This window comes from Copadichromis virginalis, linkage group LG7, assembly GCF_057382275.1.
Source record: "Copadichromis virginalis isolate Kocher_CV1m ecotype Utaka linkage group LG7, C_Virginalis_male_GT1.1, whole genome shotgun sequence".
Taxonomy (NCBI): Eukaryota; Metazoa; Chordata; class Actinopteri; order Cichliformes; family Cichlidae; genus Copadichromis; species Copadichromis virginalis.
Genome location: NC_140624.1, coordinates 40,997,608 through 41,019,702, shown reverse-complemented (window position 1 = coordinate 41,019,702; position 22,095 = coordinate 40,997,608). Strand labels below are relative to the sequence as shown.

At 42.9% G+C, this 22,095-nt stretch overlaps 1 protein-coding gene across 1 annotated transcript; it reads left to right on the top strand.

The window, feature by feature from the left end:
* The first annotated feature begins 5,776 nt into the window (after positions 1-5,776).
* On the top strand, positions 5,777-9,607 carry LOC146705645 (uncharacterized). Its single transcript, XM_085465086.1, has 7 exons — positions 5,777-5,951; positions 6,046-6,114; positions 7,890-7,982; positions 8,080-8,191; positions 8,507-8,595; positions 8,708-8,880; positions 9,044-9,607. Exons 1-7 carry the CDS (start codon positions 5,777-5,779, stop codon positions 9,191-9,193), a joined length of 861 nt encoding a protein of 286 aa, XP_085321212.1. The 3' UTR covers positions 9,194-9,607.
* Positions 9,608-22,095: the final 12,488 nt, after the last annotated feature.

The following is a 22,095-nucleotide window of genomic DNA, read 5'->3' as shown; positions in this document are numbered from 1 at the left end:
CAGTGCATAACAAATTACCAAAGCCATTTGGTGACATTATTTGTATGAAAAAGCATGTTAGCTGAACAGACTGGGAGACCTATAATGAGATTTAAAGAGGCACATTGCGTAACGCCAAATTATCTTGAAACACCAACCTCCAATTTTCTCTGTGAGTGAAAATTAAAAAGAAGAGAAAAGAAGAGGAGGGGTGGCGAACCCAATGGTGAACGCAACTCTGGTGACACTTAAACTATTAGATGAATCAGATCAAGAAAATTTACCTGATCCCCTGTGTTATTATTCTTCCCTTAGGGGCTACAGGTTAACTCAGGATTCTGGCCTTAAGCTCTCAGTGTTTGTCTGTTCATTAAAGCCAAGACAGGTTGCCTGCTTAACTTGGACTGAACAGAGTTCAATTATTTCCCAATCAATACTCTATACAGGTACCTCATTGTAGCTCATATATAATCAATTTGCCACAGAGCATTACAGCTGAACTTCACCTCTTTAGCTTTTACACAAAACATGCTTTCACACCTGTCACAGGGAATTGAGCCAATGTGCTAAATGAATTCTTCAGCTAAATATTCCCAACAGCATCAGCTGTGTAGAGACAGCATATGCTGGATGCTTTGTACAAACAATAATAGAGCGTGGGACAATAGATCATTTTTCATAAAGTAAAAGTGAAACACTACTCAAAATCTATCTTTTCAGTTCCAAACACACACCTTATCTCAGCTGAAAGGGAGGCTATATATGAGGTTTTATTCCTGTTAAAGGAGTAAAGCAGAAATAGTGAGTTTAATTTTAATGTGTGGCGTGTTTTCATGCTTAAAAGGAATATCAATAGAAACATCTTAACTTGTGATCTGTCAACCGAGTCTTGTGGCAGTTTTTGATACAGTCACAACCTGCAGTCTATTGATTTTGGTTGCTGGACACTACTATTGAGTTCCTCATAACAAATCTGGCATCATCATTTCACGTCGAATTATATCTCAAATTTTTTATTTAAGAACTCAAAACTTCAATTTATTTCCGTCAATTTTGAGTTCTTTTGTCAGAAGTATGTGTTAGTATTTTATCTCTTGTCTAATTATTGTAACTCCCTACACCTCTGTGTCCGACTGTCTCTTTCAACACGATTGCAGATGGTGGAGAATTTGGCACCTTGAATGCTGACAGGTGCTAAAAAATATGGGCACATCACTCCAGCCCTGCCTTCTCTGCATTGGTTTACTTTTTTTGGATTCAGTGTAAGATTTTACTCATTGTTTTTAAGGCTGTTAATGTGCAGCCTCCAGCTTATATTACTAGTATTATTTGCTCTCTCAGATGCACTGGTAAAGATCTCTTACATGTTCCAAGATCACACCTTAAGCAAAATGGTGACAGAGCGTCTGCAGTCACTGCTTCACGATTGTGGAATCCGCTACTGCCGGATATAAAAAGAGCATCTTCCATCTCTGCTTTTAAGTCTGGGCTCAAATTTCACTTTTATTCTCTGGCCTTTTCAACCCACCAACCTCTCATTTGTTGTTATATGTGTAAATCTAAGGATTTAAGAGTTTATTTATGTTCTAATTCTGTATTATTTAGTCATAAGTACTAGTGATGTGTCGGTCGCGAACGAAATGGCTCTTAGAGCCGGATCTTTGACGTGAACGACGTGAGCCGGCTCCTTATCGTGAGCTGTGTTTTTTTTTTTTTTCTCTCACCCTGTGGAGGTATGTAATAACGACAGGAGAGGTCTCAGTGTCTCACTCCAACTTTATTAACTGACTCTCAGAACTTCACATATAGTAAGCGCCAAAATCTCCACCCCAGCACTTCCCTTCAACTTGGGTGTGAGTGGAGCCACCTGGTGGTCCGCCACACATTACCCCCCCCCCCCCCAAACACACAGTTAGGTCTCTATTCAGTCCAGGACCCTGGGCCTAAGCAAACGACCCGAACAACTGAACCTGGGAGGGAGAGAACAGGCAGAGGAAGGTCCATCCTGTGAACGAGGCTGGTGAAGGCGAGCAGGAAAGGCAGGAGGAGGCTCAAACGCCGGTGGTCCGGGGGTAGTCCTGGGGGGAAAACAGAGTCTGTCAACCCCATCGAAGGAGGGCGGCCACGGCGAGGGGCCGGCACTACATTACTGTCCGGAAGAACATGTGCAGGTTTAAGTCTGTCAACACACACAGTCTCCCTTCGACCCCCAAAATCCAAAACAAAATGTTTCTGGCCCGGTTCGATAACCCTGAATGGGCCGTCATACAGCGGCTGCAGCGGTGTCCTGCGGGCATCGTGCCTGACAAAAACAAACTTAGCAGTCTCTAAAGTCTTTTGGAACAAAAGTGTCAGGCACGCAATGGTGCACCGGACCAGGAACCCAAAGCGAGTGCAAAAGCGGGTTGAGAGATAGCACCGATGGATCGAAGCAGGGAGGAGGATTTTTGGGCAAGAATTCTCCAGGCACGCAGAGGGGCTGACCAAACACTAGCTCAGCTGGGGAAGCGCCGAGATCCTCCTTAACCCTTTAAGACCTACCATAGAACCAAGTCCGCCAGAGCTTATATCATATTTTTACATGCTGTGGAGCCATTTTTGGGAGCATTTCAAGTTGCTATACATCAATACAACAATTATAGCCCAGATTTTAATAACATGTATTCATTAAGTACATAGTAATTACATAAATTGCAAAAAAGTGCAATAAACTACAAAAAAATTGAAAATCCTTTTTGCTTTTTTAACATATATTTGTAGTTAGAGAAATTTAAGAGGCTTATCCCTCAAAACTGTAAATACAAAAAAGTTGCACAAAATAGTTTCCCACCACAGGAAATTTATTTTGAGTGTCTTCATAGTTTTATTTTTGAAATACACCAATTTTTATACACTGCAGGAAAAACGAAAATAAATATTATACTGCAAATTTGCAAAAAAGCAGCATATGCACCAAAATAAACTATTTCCAGCAGTGCAATATGAGTCCTAAGCATCCCAGAAACGACACAGAAAGTCATAAAGTCAAAGATAACTTTTAAAAAGACGAGTATAGGCCCTGAGGCCCTGATAGTAAAAAAGACTACATTTCCGCGAAAATGACGTCACTTCCGGTTTCGGGCAGGTAATGGCGGAAATGCAAAAGTTCGCGCTGACGTCTATTCCAACGTAGGAAGTGTTATGACCAGCTGATTGGATCGGTAAAGCGTGTTTCTGGAATATTATGTTTTTGTTCCTGCAAGCGCTTTTTATGCAGTTTTTGCAAAGCTTTATGTGGAAGGAAACCGTGACCTAGGACAAGCTGATGGCATAAGATGTAAGTACAACTCCTCCGGTTTCATATGCAAAAAAAATTTTTGCGCTAGCTTACGTGGTTGCAGTGCTACCGGGATTTAAAAATAGTTATGCAAAACAGAGCGTGCCCGCTCCAATCGGCTGTAAAGGGTTAACCGCAGAGCGCAGCCCAAGCAAAACCCACGGGAGGCGGTCAACCCAATTGCCATCCTTTAAGGAGGCGCGAAAAGCAGCCTTAAGCGACCAGTGGAACCGTTCACACATCCCATTAGCTTGCGGGTTGTATGCCGTTGTGCGGTGGACTTTAGCCCCCAGTCCATCAGCCATGGCCGACCAAAGCTCGGAAATGAACTGGGGGCCTCTGTCTGACGTAATGTCCGCGGGTGGGCCGAAATGCGAGACCCAGGTTGACAAAAACGCCTTGGTCACCACTGCTGCGGTAGTGGACGCCAGGGGGACCGCCTCCGGCCACCTGGTGGTCCAATCAACAACAGTCAAAAGGTGCGTAAAACCTTGTGAATGTGGCAGAGGACCCACCAGATCGACATGCACATGATCGAAACGTTTGCCGGGTATGAAGAACGGCTCCAGGGGCGCCTTGGTGTGTTTATGAACCTTCGCACGCTGGCAGGGAATGTACGCCGACGCCCATTCCTTAACAGATTTGCGAAGGCCTGGCCAAACAAATTTAGAGCTGACCAGTTTAACAGAGGCCCGGACCCCCGGATGAGAGAGAGCATGTACCGAGTCCAAAACTTGACAACGCCAGGAAACGGGAACCACTGGGTGAGGGCGGCCGGTGGAAACGTCACAGACGAGGAGGGGACCACCGTCCCACACGGGTCTGTCCTCCAGTATGAGGCCCGTCTGGGTGGATTTAAGCGCGAGGATGTCCGGGTCACCGCTCTGATCGGCAGTCTATGCCGAGAAAGACGGGAGAAACCAGCGCACGGGACAAACAGTCAGCCACATGATTGGATTTACCAGCCACGTGCCGAATGTCCGTGGTAAACTCAGAAATGGCTGCCAACTGGCGCTGCTGGCGTGCACTCCACTCGAGAAAAAAATGGAAATGACGAGTCGCCAGGTGGAGCGCCAGTAGTTCCCTGTCAAAAACACTGTAATTGCGTTCGCTGTCATGCAGCGTACGGCTGAAAAAGGCGAGCGGTTGCCAGACACCCAAGATTCGCTGTTCCAGCACCGCACCCACCGCTATGTCTGACGCATCGGTGGTCAACGCAATCGGCGCTGAGGGGGATGGGTGGGCCAGAAGGGCAGCATTAGCTAACGCTGACTTAGCATCAGAAAACGCTTGGATGCTTTCCGGAAACCAGTCAACGGAGTCATTAGCTTTCTTACCTTTTAACGCCCAATAAAGGGGCTTCAGCAGATGTGCCGCTCTGGGGAGAAAGCGGTTGTAAAAATTCACCATCCCCAAAAATTCCTGCAGTGCCTTAACATTCGTGGGACGCGGAAATTCCGAAACAGCTCGGACTTTGTCAGGCAACGGAACCGAGCCCTCGGCGGAAATACGCTGCCCAAGGAAATCGAGAACCGGCAACCCAAACTGGCATTTAGACGGATTAATAATCAGTCCATGCTCCGCCAAACGCTGAAAAACCTGACGCAGATGGAACATGTGCTGCTCCTTCGAGCTGCTGGCCACCAGTATATCATCAAGATATACAAAAACAAAGGGCAGCCCGTGCAAGACCGAGTCCATCAACCGCTGGAAGGTTTGGGCGGCACCTTTCAGGCCAAACAGCATGCGCAGAAACTCGAAAAGGCCGAAAGGTGTAATTACGGCAGTTTTGGGGACATCCTCCACGCGCACGGGAACCTGGTGATATCCCCGTACCAAATCGATCTTCGAAAAAACCGAGGTCCCCGCAAGATGGGCGGAAAAATCTTGGATGTGGGGAATGGGATAACGATCGTTCTCTGTGACATTATTAAGATGGCGGAAATCCCCACAAGGTCGCCACCGACCATCAGATTTAGGCACCATGTGTAACGGGGAAGCCCAGGCACTATTCGAACGCTGCACGATGCCCAGACGCTCCATCGTGGCAAAGTCGTCCCTAGCGACAGCCAGTTTGGCAGGGTCGAGGCGGCGCGAGTGCAAACACCGGGGGCCCTACTGTAGTTATGTAATGCTCCACCCCATGCTTCGTCACCGTGCTCGAGAAAGTGGTGACAGTGAGTGAGGGAAACTCAGAAAGCAAACACTGAAAAACGTCACCCGAATCTACTGAGTTAGCATGCACCACGAGCTGAGCACCCCGAGTAAAACAGGGTAATGAGGAAAATGACACAGCATCAATTAAACGTCTGTTAGCAACATCAACCAGCAGTCCGTGAGCACAAAGAAAATCAGCGCCTATTATAGGCACAGAGCTAGCAGCAACAACAAAGTTCCACTGAAAGTCACGGTCATGAAAGCAAACAGTCACCAACCTTTCACCGAAGGTTTTGATGGGAGAGCCATTAGCCGCTGTTAGCAATGGCCCGCAGCCCTCAGCTAGCCTGTCCGAGCCAGCCGGGGGAAGAAGGCTCTTCTGTGAGCTGGAGTCCACCAGGAAACGCCTCCCCGAGCGTGAGTCCTCTAAGAAAAGCAGCCCTTCCTTGTTGCCAGCGGTCGCGGCTGCTACAGAGCGCTGACATGCCCGTTTCCCTGGGTCTGGAAACTGCAAGGCGGGAGACAGTGCCGTGCCTTCGCTCCAAAACGCTGGTGATAAAAGCAAAGCCCTTTTCTGTGGTGCCGCCATGCAGCGATTCCGGCCACCGTGGATGAGTCGGAGGGCCCCTGGAGCATCGGTGAGGGGGCGGGGGAAAATGCTGGTGAGTCGTGAACAATCGCCTGGACGCCGAAAGTCCTGGTAGCCAGGAGGATGCGATCCGCCTCTTCCGCAAGGGAGCGGTAATCCTTCGTGGCCAATAGCGGGGAGTTGGCAAGGCCAGCGCGCCCAGCAAGGACAGCATGCTCTCCATGAGCTCGAGAGCGGTGCCGTTGTAACACACCCAAAGAAAGATTCTAGGTCTGACCAACCGTCTCAGTCATGGGCAAAAAAAATGACAGTCAATAAAATTCTAAAAGATAATTTATTGACAAAAAAATATCAAGAGATAAAAAGATAAAACAGTCCAGTGTCCCATTTATGAATCGTATAAAAACACACAGTCCCAAGGCCAGAGCCAGCTATGCCACGCGACCAGTTGCACTCCACGTGTTGCCTTTAACAGCCCAGATAGCAAGGAGACATTGAACAGATGTTGATTTTCCATCTGAACCATCAGAATCGTCAGGATTGAAATGTCAACACAAAACCAATGTTGAAACAACATTGAAATACTGATGAAACCTTACACTGACATTGAAATAACATCGATTCACTGTTGTTCTGTCATCGTTGATTGTTGATCTATTTATAGTTGACAAGGTGACAACAATAACGTTGAAAAACCATCGATTTATGGTTGAGCGGGAAATTAAAGCTGCTTGGACTATTCCGCAGCACCCCTATCACATTGGTACATCCCTCCAGGTAACCATTGTCTTGTACAGTAGAGTGGGACATTAGATTTACTCTCAGCGGAATTGACCGGAGAAGGCATCAGTTCATGCACTGCACTGGCCTGCACCACGATTAGTATAAGGTAAGAATGAATGACTTTTGTTCTATTCGTTATTTCCACGGTTGCATTTGAATAACAGTAAAAAAAAAAAAAAAACTTGTTAATGTAAAGTTTCGGATAAAATGTGGGAGCCCGAAATTGTGTCTACTTTCTTCTTACAATCCGGCAACAAATAAATTGCACTGCAAACAAAGTCTATCAACAAAGAAAACATTTTCGTTTCATACTTTTCTGTTATATTCCCTTACAAAGCTAGCTTTAACGCTTCGAGGGTTCCTTTGTTCTTGCCGTCGCCTCGGCGCTTGACCCAGACTTTCGCTCTGTGGTTGCTTTTTAGCATAGTACTACAAAAAATTGTAAATCTGTGATATATGATTGATAAACGTAAAGGTAACTGTATAAATGTGTTCAATGACTTTGTTACTTTTAATGATTGGAGAGCACCCGCTTCGATTCGCACTCAATTCAAACTTTACGCTGCACGCTCACCTAACTTGCGTTTGCACCTTTTGTCCGCACGTAAACTGCGTTTAGCATTTACGTGTGGACGAGGAAGACGGAGAAAACGCAGCGTCAAAGGTGTGCGCCTATTTTGACGCCACACTGTGCGCCAAGTTTTTGTCTCGGTGCCATGAATTCCTACAATGGCAGACTTAGACAAAATACTGTTAATGTTATTATCTTCAGTGTTTAAATGCTTACATATACGGGTTTGCTTGTAATTGTTGCCTATATACATTTTAAGCTATTATTTATTATTTAGTTCAATCAATAGATCAAGTTTTGTAGTGACTATGAAATATATTGTAATTATCTGTTTCCTGTTTATCCTAGACAGGGCAAAAAAGGACTCCAAATTAAAAAAAAGATAAAAATGAAAGACTGGTGCATTGTGCAGTTTAGCACTGGTGGTACAGAAATAGTCCCTAGATCAAGGATAAATGGGGAGAAATTGTCATGGCCTCCATATCCTCCATGAGACACATTCAGGATCCACGATGCAGTAAAGAGGAGAGTTCATCCTGGTGCAACATGGCTCACCTATGCACCAGTCCGACTTCTAATAAGCCATGGTGGGTATCATCTGGATTGGTGTTGTATAAATGTAACAATAACAAGTTTTTCGTGTCCTAATTTATGTCTGGCCATACATTGTGTTTGTACTTCCAGACACATTTCACGAAGCAGAACGCAGTCTTCAGAAATATCTAAGTGAACACTGTGATACGTCTGACCTTCAGTCCGAAGCTGAAACTCAGACCAGTCATAAAAGAAAGCACAAGTAAAACTTTTTTTATTTCACAAACATATCTTTGATTGCTAAGAATTTATGATCTTGTCTTTTGTACATATCTGTGGTGCTTGCATACTGCAATATCACCACATAATATAGTCCAAAAAGTGGAAGCTTGTAAACTTTTTATAAATGCAAAGCCGTGTACACTTGTGCACTTCAAAAATCCCTTGTATACTGTACCTTCTTGCACATCTCCGTTTCCTGTGTGTGTTGTTATAAATCAAACTGTAACTTTAGGAAAAAATATTCCAAAAGCACATTTGTAATTACTTATGACCGTTTTCAACTTTTTTTCTTTAGACCAAATCCCCTGTACACATATAGTGACTCAGAGGATGAGCAGCCCACAAAAAAATGGTTTCCCCGGGCCCCTCGAGTGAAAATACCAGGTAATAAAATACTGTCTAGTGTCTTTGTACATATCTGTGTGTGACACAAGGAAACTTTTGACAAGTTGTCTGTATTCTTAAATACTTAAAAAAAATTATCTTTTTCTGTCAGACCTGACGAGAGCTGTTAACGAACTCCGTGAGGAGGTCAGAGCCATCCGCAATACCGGCTGCAATGAATCGGTAGATGCTGGGATACTGCCTCTGGATTTGCCCTTGCACAACATTGAGGAGCTAAACAATGCAGAGCCAGCTCTTCAATCACAAGAGGCAAATAAGGCAATGGTAAGTATATAAAGGTTATGTACACTTTGTAACTATAAAGTGTAATAGCTGTCAGATGTGATTTAAATACATAACAACGGCTTGTTGATTAAACACACAAGCACTTGCATACACATTTAAGACATGAGACATGCTAATTCCATCTCTTAAAATGTGTCTATAGGTGAGACGCTTTGCCTTGATTGGAAGGACCACACTGGAGGTGCGAGTCCGCCGTGTAATGGCTTATGCCATTACAAACGAGCTGGCCTCGGTACTAAACTGGGCAGGGAAAAAAAACCAAGGACCAGACAAAGCAAAAAATGGCATTTAAAGATACAGCGCTCTGCAAATGCATATTTGGTAAGTTTTACTGTTTTTTTGCTATATTACTTTGTCTTTCTTAATAACAAGACTTTCATGTCCGGTTAATCTGGAGATGGAGTCTTTGGTCTTTGGCTTGTTTAGTCCTCGGGTTGTAGTTTGTACAGCCCGAGGACCCCATGTTTATTTTGTTTTAAAGGATACACGGCACACCATGCTAAGACTTATCACTTTTTCCGCTCATAGCTCTTTGGGAATCAAATGCGGCAGTTTGCAGATTTACGCCTGGTGACTTTCATGTTTATCAGCCTAGGAGTTTACATACTTTCTCCCCGCTGAAGACAGTTAACGAGAGCTTATTCATGTGCTCTAATTCACTTTTTTTGTGTGTGTGTGTGTGTGTGTGTGTGTGTGTGTGTGTGTGTGTGTGTGTGTGTGTGTGTGTGTGTGTAAGATAAGATAAGATAACCTTTATTAGTCCCACACGTGGGAAATTTGTTTTGTCACAGCAGGAAGTGGACAGTGCAAAAGTTATGAGGCAAAAATTAGAATACAATAAGAATAAATACAGTACACAACTGTACAGAATAGAATAAAATAAAATACTATATACAGTAGAATAAAATAAAATAAATATACAATAAGATAAAAATAGAATACAAATACAAATACTATATACAACTGAGTAAAAATACAACGATGACAGAAAGGATTATTGCACTTAGTATTATTGCATATGTATGGATGTGTGTGCTTGATCAGTTAAAGTCTTTATTATGGAGTCTGACAGCAGTGGGGAGGAAAGACCTGCGAAATCTCTCCGTCCCACACCGTGGGTGCCGCAGTCTCCCACTGAAGGAGCTGCTCAGTGCTGTCACAGTCTGCTGCATGGGGTGGGAGATGTTGTCCATCAGGGATGACAGCTTAGCCGCCGTTCTCCTGTCACTCACCACCTCCACTGGGTCCAGAGGGCATCCTAGAACAGAGCTGGCCCTTTGGATCACCCTGTTCAGTCTCTTCCTGTCCCCAGCAGAGATGCTGCCGCCCCAGCAGACCACACCATAAAAGATAGCAGAAGCCACAACAGAGTCATAGAATTTCTTCAGGAGTGGGCCCTCCACCCCAAACGACCTGAGTCTCCGCAGCAGGTACAGCCTGCTCTGCCCTTTCCTGTAGAGGGCGTCTGAGTTATGAGTCCAGTCCAGTCTATTGTTCAGATGAACACCAAGGTGTGTGTATTTTTGTCCTAGATGGCCTGACGCAACAGTTAGGGGCAAACTCTATGTCCGAGTTTGTCTTTGCGCAAGCAGTGCAGAAATGGCTCCGATACGCCCCAGATCGTTTGGGTGGTGCAGGACGCACATCATGCATCCCCATCCCAGAGTAAAAAATTACAAACTTCTGTGAAACATATAAATGTAAATAGGAAACTGTCTTTTAATAAAGTATTTAGCAAACAAAACATGTCTATTGACCTTTTTTTTTTTTTTTTTTTTTTCTCTGTTACATCACATGCAATGCTTTCTTATTTTAGGATATTAATATTGACATGATACATTGTGAGACATTTGGGGGTTTTTTTTATAAAGGTTGTCCAATTTGAGGAATAAGTACAGTTATGTGTTTAGGTGGTTGAAGTATTGATGGAAACATGCAGTAGTTTAGTATTGGTTAAAATACCTATAAAGAAAGGTAGATTTCCAGTCATGATTTAACTGTTGTTTTAATAAAAAGCAACTGTGCGAAAGAGGTGGAAAATCAACACCATAGCTCAACAGTGTTTCAATATCAGAATCTGACATTGTTTCAATGTCAGGTTTCAACATTGATTCAACATCAAAACCTGACGTTGTTTCAACGTTAAAAAAGGGTGCAAGAGTGACGTTAGGTCAACGTCACATTTCAACGTTGGTTCAATGACACAGCCTGATATTGACTCAACAGTGTTTCAATGTTTCCTTGCTATCTGGGAGGGTTAGAAGTTGTCCTTGGAGACCCACCACCCTGCAAGCATATAGCCAGTGGTCACTCCAGCCTCTGCAACTCTGCTGCCTTTAGGCTGTGGCATATAATAGGCCCTGGCCTGCACAGAGAGACAAAACGACACAGCAGTGTTTGTAGTGTGGGCTATAAGTAGACCAGTGTATCAGTGCAATCAAGTACACCTGCCTCTAATTAGCCCATTCCAGCCATTGGCTCACCAAAAATGTGACACACACACAAAACCACTCCCAACCCAGTGCAACTTCACACAATAATATGGAGCTGAATTAACACAGTCACATTAGTCTACCATGTTACACCGTCGCCCAGGCCCGCGAGGGAAAGGAGTTTCTCGGCCCGCAACGCCGCAGCAGCAGCGCCTTGAGGGCGGCGTACTTGCCTTGGGCTGGGGGGTCCCGGAGGAGAGTCATCATGCGGCCAGTTGACAGCGGGTCAAGTGAGGCCACCACATGGTGGTATTTAGTATCGTCGGCTGAAACTCCACGAAGAGCAAACTCAGCTTCTACGTGCACGAACCATGAAGGAGGATCGTGAAGCCAAAAATCCGGCAATTTAAGCGCCACAGCAAACGCAGCCATTGGCGGAGGTGAAAGTCCAGCAGCAGCCGATGCTTCCAGGCCGGAGCTGGCTTCGTCGTCGAGCCTTAACATGTTCGCCACAGGGGTCACCAATGTGGAGGTATGTAATAACGACAGGAGAGGTCTCAGTGTCTCACTCCAACTTTATTAACTGACTCTCAGAAATTCACATATAGTAAGCGCCAAAATCTCCACCCCAGCACTTCCCTTCAACTTGGGTGTGAGTGGAGCCACCTGGTGGTCCGCCACAACCCTCTCTCTCGCTGCTTCACTCCGCAGGCAAGCCTTGTGCTCAATGTTGCCAACTTAGCGACTTTGTCGCTATATTTAGCGAGTTTTCAGACCCCAAAAAAAAGACGTGAAAGCGCGTATCGCTTTTACTCGTTCTTCTTTTACTCTTTTACTCTTATGCTGTTTTGTGGATCACAAGGTTTAAAACTACTTATAAACACACACACACAAAGTAACTCCACCAGAGTGCCTATTTCGGGTCACTTTTGCCGGTCCAAGCCCGGGTAAAGGAGCAGGGTTGGAATTGTGACATTAAAAAAAACAATAATTGCTAAAAGAAATTTAATTTGTAGTTCTAAATAAACTCTAAATGCATTTAGGACGTTTTTTACTCACTTTATGTCTCTTCCACGATGTTATTTCTCTCTCCAACAACATAGGTTACAATTAGATTAGCATGACCAATTATGCAAATTAGGCGATGATGTCATTTAGCGACTTCTAGCGACTTTTAGGAAAGCCTATAGCGATTTTCCTTACTGAGGAGTTGGCAACACTGCTTGTGCTTTACGCTTGGGGGGGGGGGGGGGTAATTGCACTCAGTAGCACAGGAACAGAGCCGGAGGAAGAGACAGAGAAAGAGCCAGGGACAACAACGTCACATTAGAAAGGTACGGTGGCTGGGAAGTGCAAATCGCAACAAATTAAAAAACCGCAACAAATTAAAAAAAAACCACAACAAATTACAAAAAGCCCACAACAAAATACAAAAAGCCCACAACAAATTACAAAAAGCCCACAACAAAATACAAAAAGCCCACAACAAAATACAAAAAGCCCACAAAAAAATACAAAAAGCCCACAACAAAATACAAAAAGCCCACAACAAAATACAAAAAGCCCACAACAAATTACAAAAAGCCCACAACAAAATACAAAAAGCCCACAACAAATTACAAAAAGCCCACAACAAAATACAAAAAGCCCACAACAAATTACAAAAAGCCCACAACAAATTACAAAAAGCCCACAACAAATTACAAAAAGCCCACAACAAATTACAAAAAGCCCACAACAAAATACAAAACCCCCACAACAAATTACAAAAAGCCCACAACAAAATACAAAAAGCCCACAACAAATTACAAAAAGCCCACAACAAATTACAAAAAGCCCACAACAAATTACAAAAAGCCCACAACAAATTACAAAAAGCCCACAACAAATTATAAGAAAGGCCACAACAAAATACAAAAACCCCACAACAAATTAAAAATCCTTGACGGAAAGGGAGATCACGTGACCCGTCGGCAGGAATGCCAGCGTAGTTTTTAGCTCTGCACACATTGTCACTGTTTATCACTATCCTGTCATATAAATTAGTTATCTCGACGCCGATCCCACTATGGACACCTCTTCAACCAGAGACTCACGGAAAAGGGAGATTGCTCAGTCTCCCTTAAAGAAAAAGTTTAAAGATTCCTCCGTCACTAAGGAAGACCTCGACGAGGCTATTGCTAACGGTGTGAAGCTAGCACTTCAGGAACAACAAAAGTCCCTCGATTCAGTGGTTGCCTCGGCAGTCAGGGAAGCTATGGACTCTATCTTGATTCCTGCTCTGCGCGACTTACGCACAGACCTTCAAAAGACCAATGAAGTGGTAAATAATGTTAGCGGGGAAATCGAGAGGGTAGCTGCGATGGCTAAACGCACTCAAGACCGAGTGGACTCAGTGCAAGCCGCCGCGCGTGAGGACAGACGATCGGTTATCGATCTGAAGAAACAACTCGACCTTCTCACGACAAAGCTTACAGATCTGGAGGACAGGGGTCGCAGGAATAACATCAGGCTTGTTGGCTTACCTGAAATGCTGGAGGGCTCGGATACAGTTGGCTACATTAAGGCTAATCTCCCCAAGTGGATTCCGTCGTTGGAGGGGCGCGACATCGACATCGAACGAGCGCATCGGGTGTACGACGGCCGCGATACTAATACCAAGAAGCCTCGCACCCTAATCTTCAGATTATTACGGTGGCAGGACAGATCGGCAATTCTCAAAGGGGCACGCAAAGCATATCCAGTGAAGCATGCCACCAACACCACTCTTCTTTTCTTCCCTGACTTCAGTCCGACTACAACAGCAAAGAGGAAGAGTTTCTCTCCTGTCATGAAGAAGGCTACGGCTATGGGCCTGGAACCATTCCTCATTTACCCCGCCGTGATGAAGATAGAGCACGGTGGTAAGAAGATGGCATTCGAATCCCCTCAACTGGCAGAAGATTTCATTAACTCCCTGCCGCGAAAGCTGAATCCTGCAACGCCGCAGTGTGTTGATGGGGCCCCCGCTTTTCCTCCCGATCTAAACAGCGCGGCCAACGACGCTGGCAATCAGCATGCAGGAGAAGGCAACTTAGTGGACATGAATGACTGAACGCCGGTTAGTTGACCTGTTTTAGTTGCAGCAGGCCTCAACTAGGTTGACGGCAGGATCACTTTCATGGGTTAAGGTTGGTTACATTTAATTTAGCGACTTGCTTCGCCCCTACCGGGGTACTTTTTTTTTTTTATTTATTTATTTTATTGTATTTTATCTTATCTTATTTTGTGTATGTATGCATGTGTATGTATGTATATGTGTATGTGTGTATATATGTATATGCATGTGTATGTGTATGTGCATGTATGTATATATTTATATATATGTAATTTTTTTTTTTTTTTTAATTATTTATTTTACTTTTCTTTGAGCTTATCATGGTCACATATTTGCTGGCTGTTGTTACTGTACGTATATAAGATACATTTGTATTATTTTATTTTGTTTTTGTTGCAAATATTCATATTTTATATTCTTTTTTTTTTTTTTTTTTTTCTTTTTTTTTTTTTTCTTCTCGCTAAATAAGATAATTTCACTCAGTCGGGAGGGTGTGGGATATACTTACCCACTTAATTTCCGTTGACTATGTGTGCACGTCTGACCCTCAAGTTTTTTGTGTTGGAGTGGAAGGACCGGTTACGAATCAATCAGAAGTTTGTGTTTTAGCAGACCTATGGAGGGAGCTCTGTGCGGTCTGCACCAGTTTTTGTATATAGTTTTTTCCTCCCCTGTCCCCTCCCTTGCAGACATATCTCTATGCAAAGTTATAATTCCAGTAGCATTAGTGAAACATTGCAGTACCTGGCAGGGGTATGGTGGCCTTGTATTTTACTACACACTGACGTTCCTCTCTTGCTATCTTCACATTGGGACCATTCTTGGACACTTGCCGTACCGATGCTACCATTGATTATTCTGTCACTTAACGTTAATGGTCTTAACTCCGCTATTAAGCGGACACGTGTCCTTGAGTACCTATACCGTAAAAACGCTGACATTGCTTTAATCCAAGAAACACATCTGAAACAAGGTGATGTGGCACGTTTTCAAAACAAACACTACAAACTACTAGCTTCGTCCTCTGCCCCAAATAAAACCAAGGGTGTCTGTATCTTGCTGAAGAGAAAATTCGACCTTACTACCAGGTATAGCACGAGTGATGAAAACGGCCGGCTGGCACTTGTAAGTGGCAGTATCTTAAACCATAAACTGGTATTCGTATCTGTATACTGTCCAAATGAGCCAGACAGGGACTTTTTTACTTATATTGCCAATACACTATTAGAATACAATGATTATTCCATAGTGTTGGGTGGAGACTTCAATGCTGTCGTCAACCCCGTTTTAGATAAATCTCATCCAGATGCAGTAGCTAATCTCTCATCTTCTCTGTTGAATACACTTATAAAAGATCTTAATCTCATCGACCTTTGGCGGATGCAGAATTTCGACATTAGGGATTATACATTCTTTTCTAATAGACATAAGACATTCTCTAGGATAGACTACGTTTTTGTTAGTCCTTCCTTAGTTTCAGGTGATACATCTATTTCTATTCAGCCAATCTTGATATCGGATCATTCAGCTTTGTTATGCTCTGTCGATCTGCCCAATTTAAAGAATAGGGCCCCCAGGTGGCGCTTTAATACGTCTCTATTAACAAACTCTACCTTTCTCAGCCTGCTTAAGCTCCAGCTGAAGGATTTTTTGGATATCAACGCTAATGAGGATATCGACCCACAAGTCTTATGGGAGACTACAAAATGTTTCATTCGTGGCTTTTCCATCTCATTCTCCTCCATGTTGGCAAAAACAAAACGTGCTCAGGTGTCCAGTCTAGAAAATCAGGTGGAATCTTTACAGAATCTGCAAAAACTAAGCCGGTCAGACGATCAGTCTACACTCCTAGCTTCACTAAAAGAAGAATATGATGCAATAACCTTGTCCAAAGCAGAGTTCATCTTGCATAGAACTAGACAGAAGTACTATTTTGAATCAGAGCGTCCTAGTCATTTGTTGGCACTTATGCTTAAAGAATGTGAAACAAGGGCACATATTCCAGCTATAACAGCTGCAAACGGTAAAATTACGACAAATCCCCAGTCCATTAATACCACTTTCTCGTCATTTTTTGTAAATCTGTATAAATCAGATATCAATTTTAAGGATACTATCTGTAATAGCTTTCTCGAGAATCTGGATCTACCTCATATTCCACAAGCAGATCAGGATGAGCTAGAGGCCCCATTAACTCTAGATGAGCTGCATAGAGCGCTGAAAGACCTTAACAAAGGTAAATCACCTGGACTGGATGGCCTTCCGCCAGAACTATTTCTAGAACTTTGGGATACAATAGGCTCGCTCATGCTCGGCTCATTTAATTTTGCAATCCGGAACGGGTCTTTCCATAGAGACCAGAAAACAGCACTTATTACCCTTCTCTTAAAAAAGGGAAAGGACCCTCTTGAGTGCTCTAGTTTCAGACCAATATCTCTGCTCACAACTGATCTTAAAGTATTTGCAAAAGCTCTCGCATTGCGCCTGGAAAGAGTTATCCATGTTTTGGTCAATGCAGACCAGACAGGATTTATCCGAGGGCGGCTTGCATCTGATAACATAAGACGGCTGTTGCACATCATAGATGCCGCTAACAGCTATCAAAATCCATGTGCAGTATTTTCACTTGATGCAGAAAAAGTCTTTGATAGGCTAGAGTGGGACTATATGTGGATGGTATTAAAACACTTTGGGTTTAAGCAGAAATTTGTTGCTATGATTCAAACACTATATCACTCACCTCTTGCTAGTGTCTTAACAGGGGACCTGGTCTCTCCCCCTTTCACGCTGCAGCGTGGAACGAGGCAGGGTTGCCCTCTCTCTCCTCTCCTGTTCTGCCTCTCTCTAGAGCCCTTAGCACAAGCCATTAGACAGTCCACGATTTCTCCCATAAGAATTGGTGGTCATAATCATATCATATCTCTATATGCGGATGATATTATTCTGTTTTTGGACAACTATGAGACGTCCATCCATCCATTGATTAAAAACTTTGACCATTTCAGCTCTCTATCTGGCTACAAAATAAACTGGTCGAAATCTGCTTTGATGCCTTTGAACGATAAAGCTACGAAAGTTTCCTTACCCGGTTGTGTTCAGATCAAAAGCACTTTTACTTATCTGGGCATTTCAATTCATAATAGTATTCCAAAGATAATCAAGGAGAATTTTACTACTATGCTAAATAAGATCAAATCCGACTTTCAAAGATGGGACAATTTAAAAACTTCGCTTCAGGGTAGAATCAACACAGTAAAGATGAACGTACTGCCACGGCTTAATTTCCTTTTTTTTATGTTGCCACTCTCTCCTCCTCTAACTTATTTTAAAGACATACACTCTGCGGTGTCTAAATTTATTTGGAATGGCAAAAGGCCTAGGATACGTTTGTCAACATTGCAGCGGCCCAAATTGTTTGGTGGCCTGGCAGTACCAAACTTTGAGTTTTATTACTGGTCATTCCAAATCAGGGCGCTTAGTACGTGGGTCAACCCAGAGACTACTACTGCGTGGAAAATGATCGAATCCGCCAAGGCAGCACCGCATAGACTACAAGATCTTCTGTTTGCTAATGTTCCCGCCAATACGCTCTACAACAACAACGAATTTGGACCTATTATTGCCAACTCTATACAGGTATGGAGGAAGATAGAACGGCGGCTGGGTGCTCCAGTTAAATTTTGTAAAAGCTCACCACTCTGGCATAATTTAAAATTACTATGTGGCAGCCGACCATTTGTTCAACCCTCTTGGTTCTCACTCGGGATAAACCTTTTTGATGATCTATTCAACGCCCAAGGCCTTTGCTCATTTCAGGACTTAAGGACACGTTTTTCTCTTCCTGCATCTTCTTACTTTGTATATCTGCAGCTCAGATCAGCTTTAAAAGCATACGGTGTCCCCTGGGACTCTCCTCTTCCCTCTCATCCCATGTTGGACTGGATCCTGCCTAAATCTGGCAGACCCTCTGTTTCCAAAATCTACAACAAATTAGCTGAACATGGTATGAAGTCCCTGCCCATTGAATCTATTTGGGTCAGGGAACTGGGAGAACTACAGGTTAATATAGACTGGGATACAGTGTGGTCTAATCTGAGTTTGACTTCTAAGAACCTGGCGCATCAATTAATTCATTTCAAAACCATACACAGAACATACATTACGCCCTATAGGAGGTTCCAGATGAAACTACAGGCTACGTATTACTGTCACATCTGCAATGATTCATCACCTGGCACGTTTTTGCACATGTTTTGGGACTGTCCTGTGGTATCCGATTTTTGGGTCTTTGTGAACTCTGTGTTATCTGAGGTACTGGAAGTTTTTTATGTTCCCAATCCTGGTCTTTGTCTCCTTAATGATACCTCTGAAATCTCCTTAAAACAAATGCAATGCAAAATGTTGTTCGCTGGATTTACATCCGCAAAGAAGACTATTACAAAGCAATGGTTCTGTCCTGACATTTGTATGGAATCATTCTGGAGACGATGTCTTATCCGTGTTATTGGTTTTGAACATACCACAGCAAAATTAAATAAAGCTCGACCCACGACTGTTGACGCTTGGAAAATCTTCTCATCCAGAGTTATCTCCTGGAAGAGGCAATAATTGGTTTTAACTTTGTGTCTTTGTGTCTTTTCTTTGCTGTCCCTATGCCTTGTTTGCTAATGTTTGCTTTGCTACTGCAGTTTACAGTTGTGCTGTATATGTCTGTACCCCCCCCCCCAACCCCGTTTTAAATCAATAAAATGTTGATCACAAAAAAAAAAAAATCCTTGACGGAAAGGGATTGTCTGAAATACCGGAAGTGACACAACGATTAGCCTAATAGGGCTTTGGAGCGTGATGTCACGGGGGTGGGCGTGGAAAGGATTTTGGCCCGATCCGCCATTTTGGGGGTCTAAGTGAAAAAGGAGCGAAAGCATAGCCATGGTTCGTTCTTGCTGTGTGGTCAGCTGCAATGTTCGATCGCACGACCGGCAAGAGAATAAGCTTGAAAAGGGTTTGTCTTTTCATTCTTTCCCAACCTGGAAGCAACATGACGCAGCTCGTGTGTTACCAAACGAAGGCGTCTAGCCTGGATAGCAGCTGTGAGACGAGCTGATATCCTGTTCTCTTCCATCTCCAAATATCTGTTGGTGCTCCAGACATTTTCATTCCGGTAAGTTCTAAATATGTTCATATCACTCTTTATAGCCTATTCGTTTTATTTTCAATGCACTCTGAGGTCATAGCAAATTAGAAAAAAATATCCTACTGAGTGATTTTGCAGAACTACCTTCTATTTATAGACTTGCTAATTATTTGGCATTATTGCAGCAAACCAGCCTATGAAATGGATGACATCGTGACTGGGTTCCAGCGCTACACAAGGGACCTGCTTCAAACATACCACCATGCCAATCAGATTACTTCTTCTATGTGAGGGTGAAGAGGTGACCCTCCTGGATAAGATGGTGAAGGTTTGCTGCGTTTTGGTGAACAGTGTGATAATAAAACCAGGGGAAGATGAAACCTGCTCCTGTTAAATATTCTTAAGTCTTGTGCTGTATAAATAGCGGTAATTTTTCAAAAGATAAATTGAAGTAATTGATAGTAAATAAAGTAACGTTAGTAGTGGGTGATATCGTGTAAATGCTGTCATGATTTTGTGTAAACATTTTGTCCTTTATAAACTATAAATGACATGGATTCTACACTGTAACTGATGTGATGTTCTATAAAGTGGTTTTAATAAAAAAAAGAGCAAAAATTAGTTTGTTTCTTTATTCAACTTTTGAACAGTGGTACTCAGTCAGTACATATTCAGTAAATGCAAATTATTTACATGGCAGTGCACTTCAGGCATAAATCTAGATCCTTATATAAAACATTATGGGTCATTCCCACAACCCACAGCTTTACTGTGCTCCAGCAAAGATTCCAATAGCAGTGACAACTCCTCCACATTAGCAGGTGGGATTTTTCTGTTTTGAGGACCCCTCCTTTTACTTGTCAATACGGATGGTCTGTTTATGTTTTGATCCAGAGCCGTTTTTGGGCAGCTGAAGAGGAGAAGTCTATCTTATGGCCAACCTCTGGCTGTATCTTGGTCATATTACCCAGCAAAACCCAGTATGCAGATTCATCTGTAACAGTCCTTGTGCCACAGATCTGCACTGTTGCTTCTACATTAAACAGAAGAGCAGCGCCATGGATGCAGGTCTCCACGACTCCGGCCATACAGGTGCAGTGGGCAGCTTCAACCTTCCCTGTGATGCTCACAATGACCCATGGCTGCAATGCTGGTTCATTCAGTCTTTGAGAGTGCAGTACCTGAAACATACAAAGTTAATTTAAAGACAAGGACTCTAATGAGCCAAGGCCGACATAAATGTGTTTTATCTACTTTCAAATCCATTTATCATAAATGTAACAAAGTGTTTAGAAAGTTAGCACATACATGTAATTTTTAATTTTTTTATGTATCCATCTATAGAACTCTGCATGTTATATTCCAAATCTGCCTGTTCTCTTTCAGAAACCTGCCTTCAGAAAATGAACCTAAAGTATGTAATGCAAGGATGTCATCACTTTCAAGATGGAGAAAGCATAAAGTTTGACTTTAGGTGACAATTATGGACACGTAATATGATAAGGAGATTCTGCAGGTCATTAATCAATGTATTATAGTAAAAAATTTATTTTTTGTGACACAGGACACAAACATGGAAGCAAGATATATAATTAGGATTATTTATAATAAATATGAATAAATTATTGCAATTTCTTTAACCACTGAGAATAACTAAATCATTCAGGACAATGTCACATCAATGCACTGAACTCACTATGGCTACGTTCACACTGCAGGTCTTAATGCTCAATTCCGATTTTTTTTTAATTTAAATCTGATTTTGTGTCTGCTTGTTCACACTACAAATAAAATGTGACAGCAAACGCAGTCCTTTGTGAACCCTCAAAGTGGCCCACATACGCAAAAGCAGACGTCACACACAACGAGCTCTGTTTAGACCCAGACCAAACAGTATTGTTTGACTGATGGCCCTTAATATAAAGACTTGTTTCAGACTTTACGTTGTCCAATTTTGCTTTAAGTTATTTTGTTATTTATATATGGCCTAATAATTATCCTTGTTGTTTTAGAGAGGAACGGTGCTTCAAAGGATAGTTGCAGATTTCTGTCAGAATCTGCAGATTATACAGTATAAATAAAATGTTCACATTATCTTCCCAACAGTTTCACTAACATCTGCACGGGATGCACACGAAGCGCTCGTGTGTTCTCAATGTCTTCGCCAGCGCTGATAATTAGCATATGTTTTGTGTCAGTGAAATAAAAGACGGATTTAATGCGACATGACCATTCAAACAGCAGTCGCTTTCTAAAACATCAGATATGTATCGGATTAAGTACCACATACGAAAGTGACCCAGATCGGATTTGAAAATATCGGATTTGTGCTGTTTTTACACCGTCATACCATGATTGGATATGGGTCGCATGCAGTGTGAACGTAGCCAGAGCCTCCATATGTTCTCACTCTAATTTGCATCTCATGAATGAATTTATGATTGCACTAATTTGAATGTTCGGGAGAAAATCAAACGCATTTTACTCACAGTACCCTACAAACATCACTGCTGTTTAGTTTTCTGTCTTCA